Source organism: Sphaerodactylus townsendi, linkage group LG09, assembly GCF_021028975.2.
Source record: "Sphaerodactylus townsendi isolate TG3544 linkage group LG09, MPM_Stown_v2.3, whole genome shotgun sequence".
Classification (NCBI taxonomy): Eukaryota; Metazoa; Chordata; class Lepidosauria; order Squamata; family Sphaerodactylidae; genus Sphaerodactylus; species Sphaerodactylus townsendi.
In genome coordinates this window covers 47,740,286-47,757,063 of record NC_059433.1, presented here as the reverse complement: position 1 = coordinate 47,757,063, position 16,778 = coordinate 47,740,286, and the positions used below count along the sequence as shown (strand labels likewise).

Below are 16,778 nucleotides of genomic sequence, written 5' to 3'. Positions count from 1 at the left end.
TACCTTACAGGTCATTATACGATGCTGAGCAATTATAGTCAGTTTCTCCAGAAGGCCTCGTAACCACTCCTGTGTAGCATGGGAGATCAAGCCCAGAACTTCTGAATTCACTTCCGTAATGTCATGCCTTTTACCTGTGGAGGCACAGAAAATCCATTACAGATTTTAGTACTAGCTGATAATTGAAATAATTAGCACAGCAGGTATTCTGTTCCCCCTGGAAGTCATACCCATTATGAATAAAGGCTTGGAGATTGTGATTTTCCTGGTAAAGTCACAACTTCAAAGATCTTAGACATTACATTAATAAAACCTAGCCTACAGCTTCAGAAAATAGACATTGTTTCACTTAGCCTGTAGAATAATTTTCCTTGCAAGGTCATTTATAGGAAAAAGTTAAGAATACAGAAATCAAGCCTTGTGGTTCAGAAAAGGGTAGAAACAGTAGCTGTAGAAATTAGTGCCAGATTCTGTTAATTTCAGTAATTAAAAAGAAATAGAGGATTACATTTTGCCCAGTTGACACTGCACTTGTTAAATCCTGACATGCTAATGAACAGAGGGTTTTTTTAATAACATATTCCAGGCATCTCAGCCCAGGTCCTTTTGACACACAGCCCAACCAACAGCAAATGGCAGCTTGCCCCACATGCCAAGGCAGTGGCTTGGGAATAAAAACAGCAAGCCCAAACAGATCCCAAAGTATCCCCCTGTCACCTCTTCTATAACAGAAGTTTGAGAATGAGTTATTTGCATTCTTCTTCATCGACAGTCTCCCTCAGCCCCTCTAGTTACTAGAGGGGCTGAGAGAGGGGCTATTGAAGAAAGGGCAAATTCAAGCTCATTCATATAGAGTCTAGTAGGACCAGCACTAACAAGGCCTGCCCCACCATAGCTTGGAATAGGGCAGTTGCTAGAGCTCAGAGATTCTGGTGAAGCCTAAGGCGGCGGCTGCTGCCCTCCAATCCCCCACCCATTTGCTTATGTACAAGAGTTTCCAGCCGTACATTCTGCCCAGCACTGATGGGGAAAAGGCACGCATGTGGCTAGGAAGGTAGTTGGTGGGAGGGTGTGCAAATGAGCTGGTGGGAAAGAGGCACGGCCAAGTAGTGGCAAAGGTACATATGAACAGGTGGAAACATGCAGAGGAGATGGCAGAGGAGGGAGACCCAGGTACTTGCTGCCTATGCCCAGAGCCCCCCAAAACCTGGAACAGGCCTGACTGCACCAGAGTAGATCTATTTAAAAGAAAGCTGATTGGACTCATGCCTAAATATTACCTTGGCTATGCCTGCACATTTCTGATAAACTAACCAAGGATGACAACTAACCTTATAGGGAAAGGCTTAGCTGGCCTTGCAGTTTCAGTCCTACAAACTTCTATTAAAAGCTTACCAAAAACCTTTTCTTATTCCTGCACTCTCCCTCTGAAGTGTGATGTATGAAGAATGCCAAGTATACTGATGTTCAGATGGATATTTTGCATAACGCTATGACCTGTCAAGAACACAGCCTTCAAAATGGGCATGTAGATGACTCTCAACTGTTTTCATTAACAAGAAACAAGGTCACTGTGGGGTGTGGGAAAGTGTTCTCTACCAATAAACTTCTTTAGAAAGCACTTTCTGCTAGTAGTATTTAATTTCATACTGATATTAAACTATTTGCTCCAATTAAGATCCTGAGATTTGGTGGCAAAAAGAGCAAAAATGGGATTACTTTACAGAAGCCCTTGGGCCAAAGTCAGTGTGGTGTAGCATTTAGAATGGAGAACTGGGATCTGGGAAACTTAGTTCAAATCCCCACTCTGCCATGGAAGCTTGCTGGGTGACTCTGGGACCATATCATATGCTCTCAGTCCAACTGACCTCACAGGATTGATGAGCACATAAAATGGAGATGGCAACAGTGTAAGCTATTTTGAGTCCCCAGAGCAGGGAAAAAGTGGAATATTCAAGAAACAAATGGAACTTCTGAAGCCATTTTATCTGGCCTCTGGTGGTCATATTAAATTTTATTCCTAATAAAAATCTTCCCAAATTTGCTCTCAATGGAAAGTTGCCATAAGACCATTACTCGTCTTTCAATGCCTCATCTCTTTGGAACTGGTTTAACATGTCTTTGCTAATGCTGAGTGCATAAACTTTGCTACTGAAGTTCTTACTGCTAGATTCCAAGCTTTGTTGAAAAGCCTGGCCTTGTGGAAACATTTTGTGGCGACAGCCTTCTGATCTATGGACCACTATGTTCTAGAGAACAGAAAAGTCCCCCACCTAAACAGAACCTGGCAGTGCAAGTTTTAACACTGTATGAGTTAACTCCATTGGCACTCTCACCAAGCTGTTTGGGACTGGACTTGTCCCTTTAAGATGTCATTATTTTCCAGAAGCAGCTTATCTGGGGAAAGCTCGCCCCTCCTTCTAAGTACAAAGGAGAAGGTGCGCCTGATTAACTAAATGGAGGGGATGCCCAGAGGGAAGGGGATGTGAAATATCTTCCTATGTTGTATGCCAAGAATTTCATCTGTTTGCCTTAAAGTAGACCTCCAAGTGATGCTACTAGTTTCTTTTGCTGGCAAGCTTAAGAACTCCCAGCATGTCACCACTTCTAAGCAGGCCTGTAACATATGAATCCTCCCTACATGTCCTGGCCTTTCCTTGTATGCATTTATGCCACTAGAATGAAACTGAGATTGTCTCTCCACTCTGGAACTGGAAATTGGGGCTGACAGACTGCACACTATTTCTGAGTTATTTAAGAGACATATGAATTTAACTTCAATTGCAGCACAGCTTAAGCCAAACGTAGCACATCCAAGCAGTGCACCCTTACCAGGCAACACAGCTTAACAATAGAGTCATGAAGTGACCTCTGGGGTTTCTCTTAGAAGTTTTGGGCTGGGTGTGATGTTGAGGCAGTGGTGTTTTGAGGCAGCTGTTGGGCTCTGAGCCATTTCCTGTCAGCCACATGAACACAAACAGCCACCAAGTCACACAAATGACCTAAGATATTTATCATCCAAACAGATCTCAGCCTTGTTGCAGATGAGACTCCTTCCACAGAAAGCCCCATATTTGCTTACCCCTCCCCGCTCCCCCTTCTGAATTGACTGCCTAGACTGAGGCTAGGATAAAAAACCCAGTTTGAAATCAAAGTAGAGGCTTGCTGGGTGACCTTGGGCCAATCACACATTTCAGCCTAAGGTTAGGCTCAGGGTTATTGTACAATGAAAGAAATCTGCTTTGGCTCCCCATTGGGGAGAAGGGTGAGATATAACTGAAGTAAATAAATAAAATATCTATGACGGAACTGTCTGCTCTGACCAGCAGTGGCTCTTTAGGGTCTGAGATGGAAGTCTTTATCATGACCTATTATCCAGCTGCTTTAACTGGAGAGACCAGGAACTGAACCTGGGACTTTCTGACCTCAGAGCTGATGTTCTGACACTGGGCTCCTCCCCTAGTCCAAGGGAAGCAGGACAGCTTAGCCAAGCATCAGTGTGCAAGATGTCAAATGTAAGCCAATAAGCACTTAGAGTCAAATGGTGCCACTTAACAAGCCAAAAGATGTCCAAGAATCACCAGTTAAAACGATCAATGGCTTTCAATTATTTTCAGCACCAGGTTAATTTTGCTACTAGGTTGCAAATGTCTTGGACATTCAAAGTGTAATGAAAACTTTGGTTCCTCTTACAGGATTTCAGACTTTGAGCCCACAACAAAATACTATTACCAAAAAGATGTAAATTCATTTTCTGTTTAAACATCAGGTTGCTCACTGCTTTGTGATGTTCAAATGGTCATCTGCACATTCACACTAACTGGCTTTGTATCTAAGCAGATCTTCAGTTCAAACTATTCTATGTCTAGCTTTTAGATTCAGGAATCTTCTTATCCCAGAGGCACAATCTCAGCTCTTACGAAGAGGACTGACAGCTTCCTACTCAGTTATTTTAAACACCACAAGTTAAAGGCACCTGTTGCAGGGAATGGAAGTGTTTTATATGAAGCATTTCCATGAGGATATAGGTCAGGGGTCTGCAACCTGCGGCTCTCCAGATGTTCGTGGACCCCCAATTCCCATCAGCCCCAGCCACCATGGCCAATTGAGAGCTGCAGATTTCAGACCCCTGGTATAGGTGGTATTAATGGAGTATGAAATCTGATGAGGCAGTTGAAATGTTTGTCCACCAAGGCTAAGCAAAGAGGGGTAATTTGGCACCAGCAGGCATTCTGTGGCAACTGTGATCAACTGGAGCCTGAAAGGAATATACTAAACTGTAGTTTCAGATGTGCCTGGTTCCCATCAGCCCCTACCAGCATGGCCAATTGGCCATGCTGACAGAGGCTGATGGGAATTGTAGTTCCTGAACATCTGGAGAGCCGCAGGTTCCCTACCCCTGTACTAAACCTTGAGAATAAAGATGAATGAGCTACCCTAAGACAAAGTCACCTGACAGTCCCATTCCTGCACTGAAACAAAGATACAAATGTACTTCTAGTAGGCAGGAATATTACTCTCAGGGCATGTGAATGCAATGTTCATTCTCTCCTGAATGAAAAATTCTTTCAGTAAACTTCAGGTCATCAGGTTCTGAATATGAATGGATATAGAATCCTACTGTAGCTCTGGTACTCTGAGCAGGAAAAAGATGGCCGACAGAACTAACTTGGTGAACGCAAGGCCATCTCTCCATTAAAGGGTGATAAGGATGGGACTGTGCCAAGGAGCTTAGTATCAGAGGCTCCAGCATTAGGAGTTATATCGGCAGCACTTTTTTCAAGCAAGTTTTCTGCATGGTCAGAGATTTCAGCCATTGCTTTAGAGGCTGAAAGCTTGTCCTCTATACCAAAGAAGGATGAAATCTCACTGGCAAAAGAAGTGTCTCTGAACAATACATTCTCCAATGCTGCCTTGACAGACAAAAGATTAAGTGGAAAACTACCATTTCTGCTACTCAGGCACACGGTGTCAAGATGATGGCTCCACTGGGAGACATTTCCATATCTAAAACCTAGCCTTAGAAATTTCCAAACTGAAGCTCCAAGCAGATGCAAAACCCAGTACAATTAATGGAGACCACAAAAAAGTATACCACAAAAGTACTGGATCACACTTTCATCACTGATACTCCAAAAGTACGCCATTATGTGTTATCACACAAACTCCATGGCCTTGCTTCAAGCAGGTTTACCCAGTACAGAGTGATGATAATACACTGCGGAAATGAATGCATCATAGGTAAGACATGATGTAACTTGCCTACAGGAGGGAACATCTCCCAACTTGTATTTCTCTCACCTGTTTCTAAGATTCTCATTTGCAGCACATCCGAAGAAAGAAGTTGTTCCTCTGGGCAAGACCGGATAAGTGTGCCAACTGCATCAGAATTTGTTGCTAATATACATGCACTTTCCTCACTCAAGTTGACCCCAGCCATAAAAGTCACATCATTGATATCATCTTCATCCCTACAAGCAAATGACTTCCATTACATTTGGTGCAGGGCCACAAGGCAAACAAGAATGTCCCATTCACTACTGCCAGCTGGAATCCTAATTTAGCATAAGGAAAAACTTTATATTCAAACCTGCCTTTTACTAGTACTATAAAGAATCCAGAGCAGTTGGTAACATTCATAGGTTTTTCCTGCACTAGCTTAGAACGTAAGCTCTTACAGAATATTTAGCCAAGTCTTGTATTGTTTATTCAATTAATTTAGAAAAAACACGATAAGAAGCCTGAAAAGCAGAGTAATGAAAGCTCTCAGGTTTCATATTCAGGCAGATTCATTCTTCAAAGAGTGAGGGCAAAATGGAACGTTAGGTGAACACATGATTCTGTCCCAGATGCCTCTTTAATTGAAAAACTTTAGGAGAGAGCCGTTTATACCAGCAAACTGCCAACTGGGAGAGGGTTCTTTACATTGTGAGCACCCATTTCAAACCTTGTTTGAAACATGATGTTCTGAATGCAGAGATGTGAGAAAGATTCCGCCCCTGCCCCTGCCTATTGTCCTGTCCCTGTTGCTCCTCTACCCTCAGAGTGGCTTGTCAGCAAAAAGAGCTATTATGCTATGAAGCTTGGATCTAAGTTATTCTTGTGCATCAGACAAATGCACTTAATGTAGCGGCTATGTTGTAGTTTATGAACTACAACAGTGTGCTTGAAGGTTCTACATCCTAATTTCTTCTTTATCAGAGCAGACTGGAAGTAAACACTGAAGCACATCTGTTTAGAATAAATTCACTTCCATTTGGAGCAGCCCTGAAAAAAGGTATGATGCTGTCTGGGGGTAGTTCTGCTTTGAATTAGCTTTAAAAAAAATGAGCTACTTGCATTTGGCAACAGAGGCCTGTAAGGTTAGCTTTTTTTTTTTTTTTAAGAAAAGTTACTCAGGGCAGAATTTCATGAAGTATGTGATGAATTCCACACAGTGGCATCCACACAGGGAAAGGATTTTGTCATTTCTCCATTGCTAGTGCAGCTGCAGACTACGCACAGAAGCTACAAGGATTCAACATTAATTTTTTATTTATTTAATTTAATATCTCACCCCAACTGAAACCGATTTCTGTGCAATCAGCCAACACCACACTCTCAGGAGGCCACTCACCGCTCCGAGGCCCACCAAGGGTTTTGAAAGTAAAAACAATCAGCCCTAATATATCATTATAGTGATTTAGTGATATATAGTAACTTCAAGTGCAGAGAGCTCTCTGAGTTCCCATATTTCATTTTTTAAAAACTAAGTCTCTAGCTCCTTCCTTTGTGAAGATATTGCCTTCTTCCTTGTATCTCTGCAAGGGAAGGGGACTTTTAAAAGAAAAAAAATAAAAGCTGAACATTCAGAGAACCCGATAAAGCTATTGTTACAATGATACATCAGCATAATGAAATTTTAATAGCGATTTAAAAAAATAACAAGTCTTCCAGTAGTAGGAGATGGGAGGAGGAAATGGCTGTGACAGGGTTAGGGAAAATGGCTACTGTATGGGCTGGAAAAACTGAATTTTCCCAACCATACATCAGCCATCCAGGCTTTACTGAGAATTTTCCTAAAACAGGTTTCAGAGAGATTGGAAAAATGCTCTGGAAACTCCTGAGAGTGCATGATGCTGTGGGGAAGCAAGAAACAGACCACTTCTCGAAAGCACTGAACTTGGGTCAGATAATTGTGCAGACATGATTCATGTTACACAGTTGCAGTGAAAACTAATGGGGCATTTCTGTCACTTCAAAGACTAACAGATTTATTGGGACCCAATTTTCATCAGAGGAAGTGGACTCCAGCCCATAAATGCTCATTCATTGTTATCTGAAGTTCTGCAATTGTTCTCCCCCCAAGAAATCCCATCAGGTAAAACAACTGCAGGTAACTTCCGAGTGAGTTAGAAGGAGGAGGAACAATAACATTTTCCTTTGTGGCTATTTCTTTGCTCAAAGTTACTCTGTTGAACTGCTTTTCTCCCAGAAGGAGATTGGAATGAAGATGAAATATCCCCTCCAAAAATGACAGACAGCAGTTATGCATTCAATAAAAAGCCACCCCAGCTGCTATATCTGATACAGAAAAGCCACTATGACAAAGAATTACACGACTACATGCAACTTGCAGTTCTGCTCTTGGACAATTTCTGGTCCACTGGATAACTCAAACCTACTCTTCACTAATTCAACTTCTTATTCATCTAATTCCTACATCGAAGGCAGCTTTTATTGTTTTGAAGGGCTGATAAGACAGTCTAATTTTATGAGTGGAGAACAAATCCAAGGAGATTGCCATGAATGATGACTAAGAGTAGAATCACAAATAGTGGAGATGAAAAATGCCATCAAGTTGCAACCATCTTATGGTGACCCAGCAGGGTTTTCAAGGCAACAGAAGTTCAGAGGTAGCTAGCCATTGCCTGCCCTTGCATGGCAACCCCGGACTTACTTGATGGTATCCCATCCAAATATTCATCAGGGTCAACCCTGCTTTGTTTCCAAGATCAGGCTATCTTGTGCTATTCAAGTCAGGGCAGGATTATAAAAACAAGAAAGAGTTGCCTTGCTCTGTTTCACTTCCCTGTGGGATTACACCAGCAGTCCTCTAGAGGGCACAGAGGCACCTGCCCACGTGCTTCCGGGTGTCTACTTGCTTCCCCGCTGCTTAACCTTTCCATAATTCTCCTTTACTCTTGTCAAGTACCTTTTTTTCTCTTCACCTCCTTCAACCTGCTTGCCATACTTCCTTCTCCATTCTGTTATTTGTCAACTTCCATCTTCCTTCCTTGTCCCCCCCCTTTCTGCACTTAGTCTCCAGCCACCACTACTCACACAGTCAACTTGCTAAAGGAGCTGGGTGTCTGCAGAAGTTGTTGATGTGGAAACAGAATTGGTGGGAGGAGGTCCAATTGCTGATACTTCCCATAAAGTTTAGATAGTAATTTAAAGGGTAGCGAGCACCCGAACTGCTAATTTGGCTGTTTGTCTTCACCAGGGAATTGTGTTTGTTTCATTTTACTAAGCCACAACCTCTACCCACAGAAGGGAAGTTGAATCCAGACGAGGTTTTCAAATGGCAGAATGGAACTTTCCTGCCTCCTCACTTGCACTGCACCTTACTGATCTCCACAAAATGCTGCTCCTGAGTGATAGGAAAAAAGAATTAAATGAGAGGGATCAGCAGAAACTGCAAATTTAGTCTGGATCCAGTCCTGTAGTATGAGATGAGAAACAAGGAGATTTTCTCCAATCACAGAGAGGGAAACCTGTCTCAGCCTCCTGGACACTAGTAGGCAAAGGATAAGCATTGGCTACAACTTGGTTCCCCCTACCTGTATCCTTGCAGATTTTAAGTAAGATAATCTACCTCAATGCCTGAAATTACTAAACTTGGCCAATTACTTTGCCATTTGAAAGTTTTCTAGGCTCCTTCAGCTGTTCTACTGTCACCCCAAATATTTCATTTTGAAATTTTTTAAATGATGCCTCAGTGAAAGGTCAGGTTAATGTTACACAATTAATGGACAAGCCAGATGTCTAGTCTGAATTGTCTGAGACATAAACATGCATTTGACATGCATAATAGTCAAATGTAGCTTATCCAAATGTTTTACTTATGATGAAATCTCTCACTTTGTCTTCTGTACTGCTGCCATTCTGCAGTGAACAAAGAAGTCCAGGTCACTTCAGTTTCTCATAGACACACATGAAGAAAGGACACTAACATAAGAAGCAGTCTTTGATTCTTTAACATTAAGTAGACTATCAGAACTGTGGAGAAAGTATACAATTGACTACATCAGCAATTTCCATTGATTTCCCCTTCCTGCTGCATATCCCCCTCCATGCATTCCTGCACAAGCAGTATTTTGTGGAGATCAGTGGACTGCTGTAGGTGGGAAGAGGTAGGAAAGTTCTAATTTGCTATTGAAACATTTAGTCTGTGCCTATATGAATGGTGAAAGTAATAGACGCCTATGCAAAGATGCCCTGCAGCATTGGTGCAGGGCCTGTATTAAGCTCAGGGGAACATTACAAAAAGAGTATCAAATACAGTGATGACCTATGACATCCATAGCTGGTCTGTCAAGTACAAACAATGCAAGTACAAGTACTACAAGACAAAGAAGCTAGTCAGTGGACTGAGAATGATCTTGATCTTGTTGAAATCTCACTACCTTTAAAATACACAGGCTGAGAAATACTAAGATGAATTACTCAGGATTTTGAGAGCCAAGAAAAAAAAACTCTCCTGTTTCCTGGGGTAAGATTGGCAAGCCACCAAAGTCTTCTCCTTCTCTCACTGCTTAAGAAAACAGGGCCATTTACACAGTGGTGATCTCCACACTTAGCTTACATTCCCTTCAAGTTGGACTACCCCCTCCTAAACTCATCGCACCTCAAATCAGAGAACCTCTACAGTTTTCAATACCTCTGAAAGTGTGATTTTTCCTTGCATTTCTCAGGTAAAGTGATGGGAGACAGTATGAATTTCACTTTTATCAGGTTTTTCTGCTCCTCCCCACCTTGTCCCATTCATCCAGCATCAATTCCTCTCACTCTCTGACCAGTAATTCGGAGCTCTCAGAACAGCTTCCTTTACAAATTTTTTGATGCTGTCAGTCTATCCCTGTAGCAATAGACCACTGAAATCAACATTAAATTTAAACGGTCTAGCAAAGTAATGCTAGACCCTAGATGGCACCCCTCCCCCCAAAAAAAGGGCAGTAGGCAACCTCCCCAGCAAGAGGGTTCAGAGATAGAAGAGTTGGGCAAAATGGAGGCTCAGCTCAAATGGGGACACTTTACAGCATTTAAACAATACAAAACAGACAAAAAACAGGAAAAATCCGCTCTAAAGCTGTCAGCCATGGGTTAAGTACTACATGCATAAAGGACCAAGGTAGTCAATGATTTTGATAATTCCTACAGTATATGTTGGGTTAGATCCAGACCGAGGTTTTCCATGGCAGAGCGGATGTTTCCTGCCTCTTCCCTCCCAATGCAGTGTTTCAGTTAAATAATATGATACTGTTTGTTTTAACCCTTCTACCACAGAATTTTTCTCTACTTGTGCAGGCAGGTATGAGCTAACTTACTCAAATACTCTCATATGGAAGGTAACCATCTAATCAACCATTACACTGAAGCAACCACAAGTCCTTTCTGGCTCCACAGAAGTTCAGAACACAGCTACAAATTTACAGTGAACTAATTCTGAAAATGACAAAACAGAATTCATAAGAACTGGACAAGCAAACCTCTAGCGCCCTCTGCTGACTCAACATAGGCCACACAATTGTGCTTCAACTGTTCTGTTTACCTAAAACTGAAATCTGGTTTGAACATCCTGAGCTGCAGCTTGCTATTCTAACAAACTTTTGTACATTTTGGAAGCACAGACATGTGGAATTTATATTCTACTAGACCTGAAGCTTGTTTGAGACTGGTGCACATTCGGGTTCTGGCTAGCTTAGCTGACTTTCATTATGTTACACAAGACCTTTGTTTTGTACTACACAGGATTTTTATCAGTATATTAGGGACTGATTTCAGATACTTTGTGGTACGTTTGTATTGTTTGTAGTTTTGGACACATATTACAGTTATAACAAGACTTCATCTGAAGGTAGACAGCAGTGTAATGTCTATTGGGTTGTACTGCGTGCACTGATCCTCACTTGATTCAAATGGTGGCTTGGAAAACCTAAATTGCTAATCACAAACCACATGGAATTATTAAACATAATCTAGATTAAGACAGGCAGCTTTCAACTTTGAGAAGTTGTGTACTGTTACATATATTCACTGTCTTGCCTTACATTAAAATAGGGATTCATGCCAAGCTAACCAGATGAACTAAAGTGATAAGATTTCTCAACACCATTGCAATAGCAATGCAGAGCTGGAAGTAACTTTCTACAGCTTGAAACCCATGTTTTACCTGTTCTGATAGATGGGATTTATGTCAACAGAATGTGACTTCCTTGCCCCCTCTCTTTCCATAGCAGCAAAAAATGATTTCTGAAATGATGTCCTTTGGGAACAATAGACGCACCTTCTTGGAACAGAATAGGGTCAGTGAAAATGTCCTTCTGTTAACATTATATGGATCAATCAATGTCATGTTGGGTCTTCTTTTCTTGCTGCCTTCAACTTTTTCCTTCTCATAATGTGATCAAAGTATGATAGCCTCAGTTTAGTCATTTTAGCTCCAAGGGATAGTTCAGGCTTGACTTGATCTAGAACCTACTTATTTGTCTTTTTGGTGGTCCATGGTATCTGTAAACTCTCCTACATCACTTTTCAAAGGAATCTATTCTGGCAAGCTTTCTTCATTGTCTGACTTGCACACCCATGCATAATAATAGAGAATATTATGGCATGCATTAACTTGAACTTGGTTTCCATTGACACATCCTTACATTTAAGAATATTTTCTCACCATATCATGGCTACACTTCCCAGCCTAAGTCTTCTTCTGATTTCTTAGTTGCAGTCTCCCATCTTGGTTGAAGATGGAGCAAAGGAATAAAAACTCTTCAACAATTTCAGTTTCCTCATATACTCAATCCCATAATCTAATTGCCAACTATGCCCTGATCTGTGGATACTTAAATCCACATATTGGGACCAGATGGAGAGCAGAAAGTTTTCCCTGCAAACGTGGGGAGAGATTTGCAGAAAAACCTAGAAGCACAGGGGAAATGGACGGGGTGGAAATCATCCAAACATGTGCATGTCTGTGCATGTGTGCTAAAAGGGAACCAATACAGGCAAACAGTGACAGCACTTCAGCTGGACAGCTTGGCTGGGGGTGTGAGGAGAAGCTGCAATAGTTGCCTGCCCTGCCCCTCCCCCCGTGCTCCTGGTATTGTTACTCTCCAAAGTCCAAGCCTGGCCAAGCTCCTTCCTCTTGCACTATTGCTGCTGTCCCCCTGGGCTGTAAATTCCTCATGGGTCCCTACTTGTAATCCCTATTTCAGGAGTTCAGAGGAACCAAAGTCTGGTCATCTAGAGCGCTCTATTCATCCTCAGATACATGCACACTTCTCAGAAAAGTTTGTAAACTATACCCATGAAACCTAGCCTTCCTAATCTGATAGAATCACAATGTCACCTTTAGGTCAAATTTGGAAGATCTGCCCTCTAATCTAAGTCTAAAGCTAGTATTATGTATAACTGTTCAGGGGAAGAGACTAACCATGACACTTCTTCCAACTAAATACATCAATGTTCAGCTTAAATTTGTTTTTGTTTTTTAAGTAACAGTACCTACAGTACTTCAAACTTAGTATTTTTCATGTTATTTCATAGGGAATAATAGCCAAGCATGATGCACACAAAATTTTCCCAAAAAAACCCCATGAGAATGACAACCCAGAGAAAGACATTAATAAAATTTAAGTGCACTTATAGGCACTTACAGTGAGATTCTGCAATCAGTCAGAAGCAATACAGATTAAAAGAGTCTCGAACTAGGGCCAGTCAGCCAAATTAAAGTCTAAACTTCAGAAGCATAGAACTCCAATGAAGCTGCAAAATGCAAAATACCTGAAAAAGCCATCAGGGCAAAATTCTTAGGCTTTTCCTTTCATTAACTATAGAACATTACAACAAAGGAAGTGAAAACACCCATCAGAAGCCTTAAATATTTATTTGGGTGTCACTTGCATCTATGTTGCTGTCTGTTCCCTTTCGTTTAACTCAGGCTTCCCCATAGCCATATAAACTTCCGACTTTGTTTATTTTTACCTGAAGGATGTTGTTCCATTCCCTTTTATTTTGTTTCTCTGAACAGGAGATGCTTGAAGCGACAGAATTTTGTTTCCTGGCAGGGTAATTTGTTTCACAATGGATCCTAAAAAAAAGAAAGAATGAACAATCCACTGTAGAAAACAAAATCCAAGATGACATTCAATGCATACGCTGAAGGAAAAAGCTGTGAGGATAGCCCAGTTTTTAAATGGAAACAACATATTTGTGTCAAGGTCACAGCACCAGTTCAGTCAGTTGCATTACCTGCATGGGTCATTTTATTTGGACAACTGAGTTAGTTTTGCCAAGTCAAATTAGTACCTAATGGGTATGAGTAAACATTAAGTGTAGCTAATTAAGAAATATTACTTTATAAGGAAACTAGTCAGATTATATGAATAGAAAAGCCACTGATGAAATCCATCTTTCAGAAAACTTTATCTTTCATAATGGAAACCACCAAGAGAATTTCTAGACTACTGGGATAGGGTGGCTGCTCAGAATAATGGTGCACCAGAAGACTTTCTGTTGCCTTGTGGCTCAAAGTCATGAGACATATAGTTCTTTATGAGAAGATGCCAGTTGTCCTTACTTGGCTACCATCAGAGAAACCACTTTGATATAGCAATGGTGGAAAATGAATACAGACACAGAAATACTAGAATGACCCACTGACATATCCCTTGGTTAACAGATGTTTTGGTAAATCCATGATGTAAATCCATCTCCTTCCCCAGCAAAAGCTATATGGTGAATAGGGCCTACCACGACTGGTCACATGCACTATGAACTTGGTAGTGAAAGGACATTGAATAGAATTGACCTTGCATCTCTGTTCTAGTCTGTTTTTATTTTTAGCTGAGGAGTTATGCACATTTCACATGAGATGCCAATGTTGCTCATGTGTTGCACTGTACCACTACTCAAAATGGCTATTGGGAAAATCCAGTTCTTTACTTAGTGCAACTACTGTGAATAAGTGATTTGTGAAATGTTGCTCTCCATATATCATGGACATCTATTAACACCCAGAACCTCTAGAAAAGTCAAACTCTTTTATACTATGCACTATACATCATTTTATGAACAGAATGATTTTTTTATCTGATAGAGACCATGTATCATAGAGCTGTGCTCATATAATTCATATCAGGGCTGTGTTCATATAACTCATATCATGGCTTACGCATCTACTAGCCATTTTGTGTGAAACATTATTCTGGACTAGACAGACCACTGCTCTGATCCAGCAGGCTCTGCTTGTGTCATTATCCAAACAGAGTTGTGAAAAACCTGCTGTTACCCTTCCCACATAGAAGCAGGTACCTTTTTTAATTTAAAAAAAAGCAATTTGGCTGTTGTTCTGTAGAAATGCTACCCATGCTCCATGTTATTACGTGCAAATAGAAACAAGATAGTCCACCCGCATGGTGTAGTGGTTAAGAATGATGCACTCTACCCTGTTTCCCTGAATATAAGACATCCCCTTAAAATAAGACGTAGTAGAGGTTTTGCTGAAGTGCGAAATATAAGGCATCCCCCGAAAGTAAGACGTAGCAAAGTTTTTGTTTGGAAGCATGCCCGACGAACAGAACACAGAAAAATAAGACATCCCCTGAAAATAAGACATAGCACATCTTTGGGAGCAAAAATTAATATAAGACACTGTCTTATTTTCGGGGAAACACGGTAATCTGGAGATCTACATTTGATCTTGGACCAATTGTAGTTCTCTCAGAACTCTCTCAGCCCCAACTATCTCATAGGATGCCTGTTGTGGTGGGGGAGGCAATTATACACTGATTTGAGACTACTTATGGGTGAGAAAAGCAGGTTATAAAAGCCAACTCTTCTTCTAATTATGAAGCACTATTATTCATTTAGAAAGTTAACACAACACTGCCACTCTTAACCACCAGCCTGTCACTCTTAACAATCACCCCATCACCTCAGTTGTATACCAAATACCATTTTACTAATCTACTAGTTTTAAAGTAGAAGAAATTCAACCACACCTGCAGAAAGCTGGTTTGCCTGGATCAATTCATTTATTGGATTTTTTTCACTCGATTTGTGTGCAACAGGGAGTTCTGAAGTTTGCTGCATTGAGGTCACTTTTCTCACCGTGCTTCCTGGTGGCTGCTGGACTGTCTAAGAAAAAAGTGCATTAAACATTCTAACAGAGGGCAAATGAGATAAAACACAGGCTGTACCAAATACAAGCGATTACAGTTGCTTTATGCGCACACTCGTACATATATAGAGGGAGTAGAAAAGGCGCTTCCATGAAGTCTAACAATTGAATCCTACTGCTGCTTCCTCCTCCAGAGAGGAAACACAATGGCTTCAGAACAGAACATTTCCCCATTCTCTCCACTAAACAACTCAATATAGCTGAGGGAGGGGGTACAGAGAACTGACCTCTATAGGGAGCTCCCGTGCATTTCAGAGCTTACCAGGCTCTTCCAAGCACACACAGTACTCTTTCTGAAATGCCGCCTTTCAGTGCAGCACTGAAGGGTCAGATGTATTTGAGGAAGGTGCATAATGCAACTACAATATCATGATCCTTTTTCACAAGCTAAATTAATATTTTTGGGTCGACTGAGACTAAAAATGGGAAAGGAATCTTTTAAACAGAAGGCTTCGATTGATAAAGTGATTTTTACACTGAACTGATAGCCTACGCTGATTGAGTTTGTCATTTTCTCAGCTGTGGTCTAGGTACGATTTGTCAAGTCCCACTGAGTGGCAATATTTACAACTGCAACATCTGTTGGAATCGAAAAAAGGCCCTGCAGCATTAAGTGTCTCAGAGTCCTCTTTGTGCCAAGAAACTAATTGAATCAAGGCAGAAAACAAAATCCACAATATTAGTCTTTAAACATGTGATGTCATTAAAAGATAATATGCAGAGTCTCAGGAACGAATGGTGCTAGATCACCCTACTTCATCAAAGAAATGGCATATAGCCTTTAAAGCTTACACCTGCTTTCTCCATGGATCTTAAGTTGAGACTTAGAGCTAAATATTATGCTTAGGATATACAAGACATCACAGCAACTCTTAGCAAAGGACTGAGTAAAGTATCTACTGCCATTGTAACTCACAGGACATATCTCTTAACATATTCTTTGGGCACATCCACTCATTTGGTTTTTCAGGGAAAAGCCAAACTCATATCCATTTTGTATTAAAATGTTCACTGATTTATGAAGATGCTTGTGTGCTTTTAAACTAACTGTCCATATCTTGGCAAATAACAAAAATGGGTCCTCCACACCATTAGTACAGCTAAAACACTTACATTACAACATAGGAAAGATAAATGCCCACCTCTGGTAAACCAATGAGTTGAGGATGTTAGAATTCTATAAATATTTGAATGCATGGTATATAGACAACAATTGCATACGGACTTATTTTTAGGCATTTTGAAACCTCTCACATAAACTTATGTGTAGATCGACCACCACGGTTAAATTTTTGTCTCTGATATACTTCTTTTTCTACTTTATTTAGGTGCTAGA

The 16,778-nt window shown here is 40.9% G+C and overlaps 1 protein-coding gene across 1 annotated transcript in view; it reads right to left on the bottom strand.

Annotated features, from left to right (window-relative positions):
* TAF4B (TATA-box binding protein associated factor 4b) overlaps nucleotides 1-16,778 on the bottom strand; it is a 75,569-nt gene that overhangs the window by 33,345 nt on the left and 25,446 nt on the right. Inside the window, exons 8-11 of the mRNA XM_048508448.1 lie at nucleotides 15,264-15,399; nucleotides 13,246-13,351; nucleotides 5,302-5,471; nucleotides 4-134 (exon numbers count right to left, since the gene is read on the bottom strand). Coding sequence (XP_048364405.1) covers nucleotides 4-134; nucleotides 5,302-5,471; nucleotides 13,246-13,351; nucleotides 15,264-15,399 — 543 coding nt within the window. The remainder of the gene's footprint in view (nucleotides 1-3; nucleotides 135-5,301; nucleotides 5,472-13,245; nucleotides 13,352-15,263; nucleotides 15,400-16,778) is intronic.